The 13,382-nt window shown below is 32.8% G+C and overlaps 1 protein-coding gene across 9 annotated transcripts in view; it reads right to left on the bottom strand.

Moving 5' to 3' along the window:
* Mical (Molecule interacting with CasL) overlaps positions 1-13,382 on the bottom strand; it is a 111,223-nt gene that overhangs the window by 77,444 nt on the left and 20,397 nt on the right. For 5 of the 9 annotated variants that reach the window (XM_076455337.1, XM_076455336.1, XM_076455340.1 and 2 more), the window contains exon 2: positions 422-777. In XM_076455337.1, the coding sequence (XP_076311452.1) occupies positions 422-736 (315 nt within the window). In that variant the 5' untranslated portion in view covers positions 737-777. Of the gene's footprint in view, positions 1-421; positions 778-4,917; positions 4,999-5,557; positions 5,739-11,827; positions 11,849-13,382 lie in introns of those variants that run through there. The other 4 variants (XM_076455333.1, XM_076455339.1, XM_076455335.1 and 1 more) reach the window with 3 other exon arrangements.

The raw sequence follows: 13,382 nt of genomic DNA, 5'->3' as shown, positions 1-13,382 counted from the left end.
TTTGATTATAGCTGAATAGTTTTAATTTCTAAACTATAAATATCTGCAAAAATTTTCAAAGCTACTTATATTTTGTGTATTTTGTAAATAACATGGCCCAAAACTCACTCAATCAGTTACCAAGAAATACAAAGTTAAAAAAAGCAACTATAAAATAATGGAACATTTTTATAAAAATAATTCTAAAATTTGATTTGCTTCATTACTGAAAACTACAATGTACTTCATTTCTTCTGTTACACTAGATTGACCTACATGCAGGTACATAGACAAATCCCAGATGCTGACACTCAACAGCGACTTACATCCTATTAAGTGTAAACACTGTTCCCATTAGGTAATTAATGAAGAAAACCATACAAGTCTAAGTTACTAATTTTTTGAATGTAAACAACTTGAGATGAATGGATGTACTACTTACCCTAGTATTTGGACATGCCTTTCCTCGATTATAACACTTATGACTAGCTCTTTTGTCTAGCTTTGACCACAGAGATGCTGCTTTCCAAGAACGCAACTTGGCCTTTAACTTTGGATAGAATGTTGAGTAATTTGTGGGTTTGATTCGAAGCACTTCACACAGGTAACGATATGTTGACAATGTAGCTTTGAAAGTACCTGCACACAGAAACTGATCAAAAACATCTGAGGCCATGGCACTCTCTGGGCTCATTGGTGTAGCCCCACCAAGATGGGGATTGATCCTGCTTCTTGTATCCATAGCAACCACAAACATGGTGCTCAGGTACTGATTCTTTTCTAAATATTAACTCATATCTAAACACAAATGATAGTTAAATATAAAATTAATTCATAAATTCTAATTAATCAAACAAAAATAAAATCCACTAAAGGATTAAATCATGTTAAATCTACAATTAAAAAAGTGTTTGCATTTTATTTCAAATAAAAAATAGTATTTAAATAAATTTATTCCTTTTCTCAAATCAAAATTTACTATTGACAAGTTTAAAATGTTCTTTTCAAAAACAACTTATTACACATTTGTGGATCAAAATATATTGTTTACAACTTTGGCCTACTCAAAAAATGATTAAACTTATTCAGAAAGTCTGAAAGGATGTTTTTGATAATACATTTTGATATCTTACATATCTACTAGTACAGTTCTTTTTGCCTTTGACCTTAAAAAGTATATATGAAATATAAACATAACCTTAAAACATTTTATTACAGGTAATTTCTAATAAACTTCACATTAATCTTTTCATTTCACCTAAACACTTTACAGTACAAGTGCAGTGTTATTACTAATATCTTAGCCGTTATCTTAAACTACTGGGAAAAAATGTGATAATATCAGTTAATCTCTGTGATACATTATTAGTAAATTTGACATGCATATGTTTAGACAACATTAAATAATGTATTGGTAACAAGTCTTACATTTTACTGAGAAATAAGAAACAGCAATTTAAACTCTACTAAGCACATGAATATTAAGATTAAAAAAATAATGTGAAAATTAGAACACTTATGGTCCTATAAATAATCTTTGATTTTAAGACCTAAGCATATGAGCCCACTACCATTTTGATGTTGCATGATGTTATCTCAGACACAAATTATATTTCAGAAATATGAAAAAACTAGCGGATGTTGCTTATATAAGTAGATAAATTTCTATAATGCTACTAATGTTCTGTATTAAGCTGTTTACATAAAAAAAGAATATACCATCTTATTGCTTTCCATAAAACTTCACAGTTTTTCTCACAAAACTTATAAATATGGTTGACAAACTGAATATTAAAAAAGTTTTCAAAAATGGTGGTTCTAAAGAAACATTTATCTGCTACAATGGAACAAACACTAATGGTTCATTTTATAACATATGTGAAGGCCAGTTACTGTTAGTGAAGTTTAGCCTTATTTGGTAACATGCATGTCATTTAAAAAGCAATACCTAAGTTCAATCATTATCCACACCCATTTCGCATGGTAAAAGCAGGGTGTGGTACAGAATACTACACAAACTAGGTAAAAAATAATGGCAACTTTTTTTTCTTCTGGAACTTATTTCCTGAAAGCTTCACAAAGATTGCTGACAACCATACCTTCACACAGAATTTCAATGCACAATCTTACAAGTTGCAAAAAATTTTAGACACAGACAAAACTCTACTTTTAAAATTTTGATTATGGATGAGTTACATACATGATGAATGTTTGTTTCACTAACATGCATCATGTGCCACAGAGATACTGCATGGGTACACAAACAGGACATAAGTGTTTATATAAGAAAATCTGTGCCTAAATGAAAATTATTCACTTTAATTTGCTCAAACAAAATAGTAAATGATATATACATGTCTTGTCTTTTTCTTGTATTATAAGAAATGTTGGTAGTACACACAAATGACAGATACGTGTGGTTTTGTTGTGAAAGTTTAGCATCTAACACAAAAGTAATGTAGTAAACTTATATGTCATGTAAACTACATTTTCTCATTCTCTCTGTAGAATTCTTGGAGCTATAAAGAATAAATGTGAAAGGAAGTAGTTTTTCTTTGAAAGGCTAGAAATTTTAAAACATTAGAACATGCAGCACACATAACTACATGAACTAGACTTTCTGTATCAATAAAGTATATAATTCTGGAAATTGTACAGTAAGTGTAAAAGTAGTAGTTTTACTGTTAAAAGTCTGAAAATGCAGCACGTAAGTACACTACACATAGAGCACTTAAAAACAAATGAACTAGAATTTATCTGTGTCCAAGGTACAGTTCTATTACAATGTATCTAAAAGGTGCATAAGGAAAAAGGAGATAGTTTAATTGCTAAAGACTAGAAAACTCAAAATTCAAGTATACAAATAGCAGAACACTCTTGAAAACAGTGATTGTTTGGTATGTATGTGATTTCCACAGCAAAGCCACATCGAGCTATCTACTGTGTCCACGAAGGGAGATTGAAGCCCTGATTTCAGCATTGTAAATCCATAGACCTACTGCTGTTCCACTGTAAGACTGGTTAATAGTAACCACAGATTATAGTATTTTATTAAAAATTGCACAATGTTTCAGATATAAGTAGAGATCATCTATGTGAAACAAATTACTTAACTACAGATCATACAAGTTCCAAAACACTTTGATTTAATATTATGTGCTGTACTTCTACCAAAAATGGATTTTAAAATAAAAGTTACTTACATTCATGCAATTATTAAATTAAAATTCCAAAATCTTAAATACTAGATTTTTTACACAAGACTAAATCACATGGAATGTTGTACATTTCTAAACTACTATGGTGACATGCAAATACTGATATTCTGTATTAAGCAAAACTTCTGCAACTCATTTATGATGTAAAATACTTTTAAATAAAATATGGTAAAATTGTGTAGGAGTTTATCAGCATACATGAATGCATCTTTTACCACTATAAACTTTGGTCTATATAGTTACCTCTTTAAAAACTGTTAAAAAGATAGTAATACCAAGGATTATTCTGTAAACTGTTTACCTTTCTCATCCCTATAGTTAAATAATATGGAGATAAATGAAAATTGTAACTTACATAAATACTATTGCATAAGCACAAAACAATGTAAAAACACTAAGTTCAAGTAAAATATACGAATATACCTAAAAAAATTATGTTTTTCTAAGTGGGCTAGATGAAATTCTAATGAGTGTGTTAATTACTAGAAGAGCACAGTGGCAACAAAGTAGGTTAAGCACCACTCACTTCACCATTTCACATCAGGTTAGGTGCTGTACATGTAATACCTGCCAGTACCATACACAACCTTTGAACCTCAAAAGTTATGTAACAACATTCAAATATAGTTTTTCTAAGGGAAATTCTGCAGTGCATTTTAAAATTGAAATATAATTAGAACTTGAATGATTACAAAGATGCTGAAACAGATTTCAAATCTCATGAACATTTTAACTAACTTTTAGTTTGTATAAAAATATTACATAAAAATGTCCACATAATTATATAATTCAAAACACTTTAAATAAAAACTTGAAAGATTAGGCAGTTCCAACCATTTTCCAATTCTCTGAATGCAAAACATCTAATACTGGATTTATTTTAAACTCTGATCTTAACGTTCTGTTAAAAGCTCAGATAAGTGCCATTCTTCTTTTGTACAAAAACAGCTGGTAGTTTATGTCATTTTGCAGTTTGCAACAATTCCAAGTAAAGAACACATTCCTACTTTAAACTCAAAAGCCATATGATATAGGCTTTTAATTTTTTGCTAAATTGATACATCTTCCTGCTTATACAGCAGAGTTTTTAACACCTCATTTCCTTAATTATGAAACATTTCTGTGGACCACATGAGGTAAGATCATAGACCACTAGTATTTAGTGAAAAACAGTTTGAAACATATGATCAACTTTTAAGATTTTATAATGTATTGTTGGGAAACTTATGAAATCAAAGTTTTTGACAAAATAAGAAATACTGAATTAATTATCATTGTTTTAAAGACAGGTTTATAATGTTTATCGGTTTTAGTTGCGAGATGATACTGGGTTAAATTTAATATTATTCAAAATATTCCATTACTGACTAAAATACTGTTTATGTAGTGCTAAAATTGAGTTTAAAAGCCACACAGCCAAACTTCTGTCATGAACTGGTGCTTTAATTGAGGTTTGTTCATTCATTCTCATTCTTATAATTATATTTGAAAATTATTGCCAATACCACGCAAAGCAGTAAAACATTATCATTAATAGTTTTGTAAGTAAAAAATTATTCTGCATTTAATAATCAGTTACTTAAAACTCCCCTTCTGACAGTTTACTGAACTGTAAGAATATAAAAGCTAATGTTTTGAACCACCACTCACTGAATAAAATATATTTAAAAGAAATAAATGCAATGCAATTTTTCTTGCTCAATCTTTGCCCAAAACACACCATGAGCCACGGGACGAGCTTCAGCGAGATCCATCCCCAGTTCATCACTTGGTAACAAAAACCATGAGTCATGCATGCTGTCTCCCACGTCGTGTGTTCGACTCGCGTTCTGATACATTCATTCTGCATGACGTCACAAGTATTGCAAGCGAAGACTATTACGTATTTTACCCGTTTCCAAAACTCCCATCATCAAATTGTGTTGTCTAAATTGTCTGCAAAACAATATCTATTTAAAAGCACTACCACAATAAGCTCTAAAAGATATAAACAGCGTGAAAAACAAAGATTAACATCAGTCAAATTTATTACAGTTGACTAACGTAAGACGCTTTCACCCTTTATTGCACGCATATGAGAACACCGCGTTAGTGGATACAATGTCTTTGAAATACATTTTAGTAAGATATAAAGCAGTACACTGTACAGAAGTAACATTTTTCAAGTGAGGGACCAACAAAAAATAATTCCACGGTTTATTAAGACTTATGTGGAATTAAGAACATTCAACTGAAGATCTGTCATCTGTACTTTACAACGTACAATAAAGGACCAAAGAAGTCTTCGTACGAAAACCAGAAAGGTCCATACGAATAAGCAATTTTCTTAGGGTTAGTAAACATTTTGTTAAAAGTCTTACCAATCTTCTGCTTCAAGATTGTCTGAATCGGTTAGTCTAATATATTTACGTAACACTCAAATAATCTTGTGGAGGCATTACTCACAGTAAGGTTAGTTTAAGGTTTTTTTTAATAACATTTTACAGAATCCCTATTCTATACTTAATTTCCCACCGTCTAATTTTAACAACAAATAGAGGTGCGTTTCGACTAACGCAGCACGTTTCTCAACACTGAAGCACGTGTGTTTAAAATGTATGGCGCAAACTCCAACTGAGCTGTTAAACACCGCAGGCTAGATAGATAGATAACAGGCCACTTCAAGCTGGGTCAGTGACTCATTCAAATTAAAATATTGAACGAACGCTCAGTCGAAATGAGAATATGGTCATTTTATCTGTAATTAGTTTTCTAATACACAAACATCATTTTTTGATAAATATATAAAACAGAATATCTGTATAGTATCAGTGGTTAAGTCATAGAGTTCCATCTTTCACAAACGAAACGATCATTAACAGTTGGCTCAAGGACAATTTGTAGCTTCAGGTTCGTAACAAGGCAGCGCGTCCTGGTAATTCTGTGCAGGCCCAACTGTACAACAAATAACTATGGATCAGACGATGTACGTCATTGCTGTTGGATGATATTTGTAACACCTCAAACTGTTGAAAGACAATACGCACACCTTCCAAATTTGAAAGGTTGGTTAAGTTTGAATGAAAATTAAAGAGTCTGAAAGAAACTGGACACATCTGGTCTGTTTCTCCCAAACTTTCTCGAACACTTATTTCTAACAATTTCTAAACTGTTCTAAGATACAAGTCATAGTTCTTCTTCTGTTGTTTTTTTGTTTTTGTATTGTAGTGTGAGTGTTGTATCAAAATGGAATGTCAAATTCGGTAATAGCCTTTTCCGCCACGTTTACTACATGAACCGATGCATTTTACTTCTACTATTACGCTTTCAGCCGTGAAGGTTTTATAAATTACAGCCAATCCCACTATTCGTTGGTAAAAGACTAGCCAAAGAGTTGGCGGTGGGTGATGATGACCTTCCATGTAGTTTTACACTGCTAATTTAGAGACGGATAGCGCAGATAGTCCTCGTAGCTTTGCGCGAAATTCAAAACAAACCAAAAACAATCTACTATTACGTGTGTGTGTGTGTGTGTGTGTGTGTGTGTTTTCTTATAGCAAAGCCATATCGGGCTATCTGCTGTGTCTACCAAGGGAAATCGAACTCCTGATTTTAGCGTTGTAAATTCTTAAGACTTACCGCTGTACCAATGGGGGCTACTATTACTAAGAACAAAAACTAAAAGCATACATTTAATTAACGAAGTTAAATTCTAATAGAACTTTAAGTGTGAAAACTCCTGTTTGTTCAATGACCCTTTCATTACTAAATGTAATTTACATACTAAATGCTGAATAAAAAAACATCACTAACCACCAATGACCTAGTGTGAATAGAAGCAACACCGTTGTTTCTTAAATTGGTAGTTTATTTAAATCTGAATTGTAACTTATTTTCGGTCGGAAGTATGAATTATTTAGAATTACATTACATTTAAAAAACCCACCAGTCTGATATTAAAATGATTCAACCCGAAACTGGTTCAGTTACATCGCGTTAAATAACAGAATTAACAGGGAATACAATTATATTCAATGGAGACGACACTTTGTTAAGTGTAAACCTGAGTATCGATATGAAACCTAAGGTTAACAAAAAACAAAATGCATCTACATCAGTAATACACTGGTGTTTGTCTGCCCAGAACTTTTCTCTCGCAAATGCTATAAATGTCATATCGTTAGAAAAGCTTTTCTTCGAGGAGTCTATATAACGTATCGACTTTTCCATTCAGAATCATCTTGCCTGTTTCTTGCTTAGTCAAACTTTTTAATGCAACGAGTATGATATACGATGTTGTTGTCATCATGTGACGACTAGCTTCGATCTTGAGTTTTTTTAATCTACAAAGTATTTCACCCAAACCTAATCTGCACGTAATTTCCTAAAAAATGAACCTTACACTTAATACAGTTTCTATAGTCTTTCTCGACTTAGTTAGGTTTAATAAACACATGAACAGTTCGTTCAAAACTGTATGCTTTTTCACTTTGTGAACACTCATTCAGACGTTTTTGCACATTCAGCAACATTTGGCTACAACTTTACATTTACTTTACAATAACGTAGCTTCGATTCGTTTCATAGACTGTTATAAACACCTGTTTATTGTTACTTAACTACAGATTTTATTTTTCGTTTTTACGAGTTTCTTTGTTTCAACTTGTAAAACTGTATATACTGAACGCTTACATCTGTTTCACACTCTTTATACTATTATAAACATTATTTTTACTTTATTTGTAGTTTTTATTAAATAAAAGTTACGTCTACGTGAGTTTGTTCGACTAATTTTTCAAGTAGATCAAGATTTATCGATATAACATAATACCTTCAAGGAAGTCTAGCTTAAATGGTGTACATGAATATAACAGAATAAGGAAAATTCAAGCGAAGGGCATGAAAACTACCGCAAACAATTAGGGGGTCGCGGCTAGTACAAACTGTGTCATACAAGTAGAAAGCTTGCAAAATATGTTAAGCATTCAACCTAGAAACTTTAGTATGAAAAGTATTTTAATCACATTTTTATGTTTTTTTATGGAATCATCATACTTGTATTCTTTACTAGAGCAACTTCTGTGATTCCCCATGCTCTCCTGACACCCGAACTTGACTTTATAAGGAAATTGCAACGCATACGCTTCGGTATAGATTAACCAGATACTGAGATTTAGATATTCGGAATGATAATAAACTTCGCGCGCGCGCACATGTGTGTTTGTATATATCTGAGATGTTTTTTCGTTCTTTGGCTACAAAAAGCAGTTTTATAGCAGAGGTTATTTCTCTGATCCTCTTTCAAATTCATTGCAGAACAGGCGAACCTTAAAAGTTATTTCTCAACCTTTAAAGTAGTGTTGTTCTTATACTTTCGCGATCACTGAAGTTCACATTCCACAGACTGAACGATTTTATGCTAAGTGCTTAGTGTAAGAACTTTACCAAAAGAAATAAGATAATTTTTTTATGTAAATTGCACGGGGAAAATCGAGCGGTAGTTAGTGGAATTAACCGAAATATTAATGACTTTTTTAAAAATTCAAATTGCTTTTGTGCATTATTTAAGACCCTGTAATAAAGTAATATACTAACAATACATTTTGCGTATAATAGAATTTGAAAAAAAATGGGTTTGAAAATACAACTACTTGTAATTAATTCGTTGTCATGGTTAGTAGCCTATATAGCCATCGAATTCTGTTCCCTGACAGTTTATTTCTTTTGAATTTCGAGTAAGGCTACACGAGGGCTATCTGCTCTAGTCGTCCCTAATTTAGCAGTGTAAGACTAGAGGGAAGGCAGCTAGTTAACACCACCCACCGCCAACTCTTGGGCTACTTTTACCAACAAATAGTGGGATTGACCATCACATTATAACGCCCCCACGGCTGAAAAGGCGAGCATGTTTGGTGTAACGGGGATTCGAACCCGCGATTCTCGAATTACGAGTCAAGTGCCTTAACCATCTAGCCATGCCGGGCCCCTAACAATTTGTAATGGGACTTATCGATCGATAAACCTTTCCGCAAATGGTCATTTGTTACACAATTTCTTACCTCTTACACTTAAGATGTTTCATGTTTCATATAAAAACAAAGTTCATAATGTTTTAAAATAATTAACCGTAAGCCTGAACGTTCTCTTGCTCCATACATTGATCTTTCTTCAATGTCATCCAAAACTGTATTCTTACCATACCTTATTTACATTATAAAATTAGTTTGTATCTCATAAAAATAACTATAGATCGGTAACATCTTTCGTATGAAATCACACAACAGGCACAATGTAGCTGTTGTACAAAGAAGCACACAATATTTCATCCAAACAAATAACTCTTTCCAATAGTGAAATTACACAAACACGTATTGACAGTCGTACAAATCATGTGTATATAAAAACAGGATTACTTTCTTCAAACAAGAATGTGACTTACAATTTTTTTTTTTAATTCATTAAATACCATTCACTGTTTCCATTCATTGCGATATATACAAGTTAAAACATAAAAGGACAAATACATTGTGCACTTTTTGGAAACTGGTATATTAATAATTTTAAAGATACGCGGAGCATATTCTTTCTTTGTTCGATGCTTAACTACATACCGTTACATATAATTAGGACAATTAATAAAGACCTGATGAATGGGTCTGACTTTATCGATTATCCATGCATGTCACAGTCAACAGTTATAATAATAATGCTTTCAATTTACAACTGGAAGGTTGACCTGATCTCTAATATGGTTTGATTTAGAAGCGAGACTTGAGCCTCGTTGCTGGATCACCAAAAACACTGCACAACAATTTTTTTTTTATTTAAAGTGTTGTTTCTTGAAAAGTTTTTGCTGATTGTGACAGGTACCTGATAGATATGCACAAATATAGGTTTGGTTTTGCTTCATCACGTAGGAACTATGAGAAATAGACAGTTAACTGTTTACCGGCAATAACGTATTTAACTGCGTTTATGTTTCTAATAAGCTATTAAGTTCAGCATAATTAAAAGTGTTTTGCTCCTGATTTTCGTTTGTATTCAATGTCCGGTGCATCAGGTTGCAATATCCAACAGCAGTCAGCAAGCATTGACGGATTCCAGTTGCCCTGATATCGTTTTTCCATTGTAGCAATGTCCTGGTGAAACCAAGATTTTGATGCAACGGTACGTGATGGGCATATTTGAATGTGACTTTCGTGATCAGCAGCTAAAAATCTAAAAGGAACACCCAACAGTGTTCAAGAAGTAAAAACTTTGTTGTGCAGTGAAATCAGATATTAAAACTCACGTGAGACTGGAAGGTTCGGATGATTTATGCCAAGTTTCGTTCGTCTCCAAGTATTACAACTTGTACTCCAAACTAAACCATATACAATTACTTGAGAAAGCAAATATTAATGGCAGTTCACCCCTGTAATTTCCTATTCAGCAGTCAAGCTATTTAAAAATTTCAATAACTGTAAAAGCCTGCTGCATAGAAGTGTAACATGGATATTGGCATTTTACAAGTACACCGTCAGACGTTTAATTATTGTGAAAGTTAAAACTTTTATTATTTTTAAGATGAGAAATATATTCTGACCTCCAACATTAAATTATATTAATATTTAAAAAATATGCTATTATCTGAAGTACATACGCACAAAAATATGGAATTATCTAATGTTTGTAGGCCTTTTGTTGTTGTGCAATTTCACGCAAAGCTACAAGAGGGATATTTGCGCTAGTCGCTCCTACTTTTCAAGAGATAGACTGCAGAAAAGACAGTAAGTCAACACCACATCATTACGCTCCCACAACTGAAAGGAGTGGTTCGATGATGGGTTTCGGTCCCGCAACCAGTAGATCGAGCATCCTAGTTACTACGCACTGCTAGGTTGCTTGTACACAATTAAGAATTATCAAAAATGAGTTCCACCAATTATACGACTAAAAAAAACCTGTTTTGAAAGCCTCTACCAGCTTATTCAACAATGTAACGTGTGAAAAGAGGGTTTGGAGTGTTATGTATACGTGCCTATAAAAATTGTCGTTAGTTGAACAAATCTATTAAAACATCTTAGCTTAACTATTTTCTTACAATATTTACTTTTACAGATACGTGAATACCTAAAGAGGGTCAAAGCACGAAAGAAATATATTTTCTACATGACATAGTTTAGCCCACTTATTATAACAATTATCTTTAATAGAAAATGGAGAAACTTTCGTAACACCGAAACAGGCTTTTAAAAAAGTGTTACATTCAGAATGTGTTTTACATGATGAGTAATAAACAGCTCATTTTTCCCAGGATTCTTCAGATCATGAGTGCAGCACGGGGGCGTACTTAAAAGAACAGACTTCCCATTCAGAAGGCTCTAACATGTAACAGTGAACAGGAAATTGACATGTTCTCACACGTGCGTGTAAAATCATTCTGAAAAGCAAAACGTTGACCTTGCATGAGCATTATTTTAAATTACCACACATACTCAGAAGTTTTAGTTTCAAATTTCTTATGTTTGACAACTATGTGACAGTAAGTATACAAAAATTGAAGTGTGGGCAAAGGCGTTTTCCTAACAAATTGGTAACACACACACGCACACATTCATTCATATACCAGCTGATTCAAACAATTAAAGAAAGAACAAATTATTACATACCATCTACATCGTCCATTTATTTTACACAACTAACTTCAGTACGATGAAACATACGGTATATAAACACATTCATTCCTAATTTAACTGGTCCGGTTGAGAACTGACGAAACAAATTCAAGTTGCAAAAACAATACGTGCAGTAAATGACAGACATCACGTGCCTTCACAACTGTATGTTCTGGCATGGGACACTTCCAATGTAATGGTGATATACGACATACTGTACAACACGAATGTACGTTATTCCTAGGTTAGCCCTGTGTTGATCGTATTAGAATTATAATTTATTCTTTATTAATAAACACTTAGTTTATTATTATAAAAGAAATATGGCAAATTACTCTTAATACATTATCGAGATAACGTTTTTTTTTTGTGTTATAAAATCAGATTAAGAAAACTATAATGCCTTCAGTGATGTATGAACATGTACAGTGCCGTTTACGACGGTTGTTGTTTTGAATTAAGCACAAAGCTACATAATGGGCTATCTGTGCTCTGCCCACCATGACGCTAAAAACCCGGGTTTTAGCGTTTTAAGTCCGCAGACATACCGCTAAGCCACTGGGGGGCAGTTTACGACGGTATTTAAGCAAATGAAAACATAATCTTAACAGAAATATTAGGAAATAAAGAGGAAACTGTCACACTAACCAACTGGGTAAGTACAAAGTGTATAATAATCCCCTAGTTAAACATAATAATAGAATAATTTAATCCATTGTTAAGCACATAAATTTAATACTAGGAAACCCAATTTTCCATATTTATAAGGCCGCTTTCGGGGAATCTCCGTAAAAGTGTCTTTACGAAATACCCAGATTCCCTAAAGAACTGGGTGAAAACTTATCTTTGTGCAAACCTTGGTACCGAGACAATTCGTTTATCATCACCTTTAGAAGCTGGAGAGTGCAGCAGTTTAGAAGGGGTTGTCGGGAAATCTCGAGACGATTCGTTCAGTATCATTTGAATGTTGTTGCGACCAGCTGTATAAGAAGAGTTACGTAACACACATAAATACACAAATACTGAATATTATTATATCGCATTACTAGTGTACTAATGTTTCAGTAGTTTGATAGATATAACGTACTTTAGCCGGCAGATTTAAATATAACATAAAACTTTATAGGTATCAAACGTTTCAAAAATAAAAACAATTTCAAACCAGAAAATTATATATGTTTGTTGTACATGATGTGTGTGCAAATTTTTAAACTATAAAATTAAATCGTAAAATGTCACTATCCACTTACAACTGAATACTGTATAGGTCGTGTAAGCTTTAAAATACACATTACACTTTCTCCAAAAAATGTCCTGATACGGTGACACTACACAAAACCAATACCAAACACCTCACAACCGTGTTCAGTTAACAGTGGGTGATAACCTCATTTTTGCAGTAAAACAGGTTACAAGAGTCACACCTTATCACGAGTAAAGACACGCACAGAGCACAAATGAGGAGTGTTGTTACTGCACATTTTCACTCGTACGCTGTCCTGAAGTACTTGTAACAATGATGGTATCTTGTCCCACGTCAAACTCGTTA

The sequence above is a fragment of the Tachypleus tridentatus genome, chromosome 9 (assembly GCF_004210375.1).
Source record: "Tachypleus tridentatus isolate NWPU-2018 chromosome 9, ASM421037v1, whole genome shotgun sequence".
In the NCBI taxonomy this organism is placed as follows: Eukaryota; Metazoa; Arthropoda; class Merostomata; order Xiphosura; family Limulidae; genus Tachypleus; species Tachypleus tridentatus.
The sequence above is the reverse complement of the archived record's forward strand: the minus strand, read 5'-3'. Positions and strand labels throughout refer to the sequence as shown.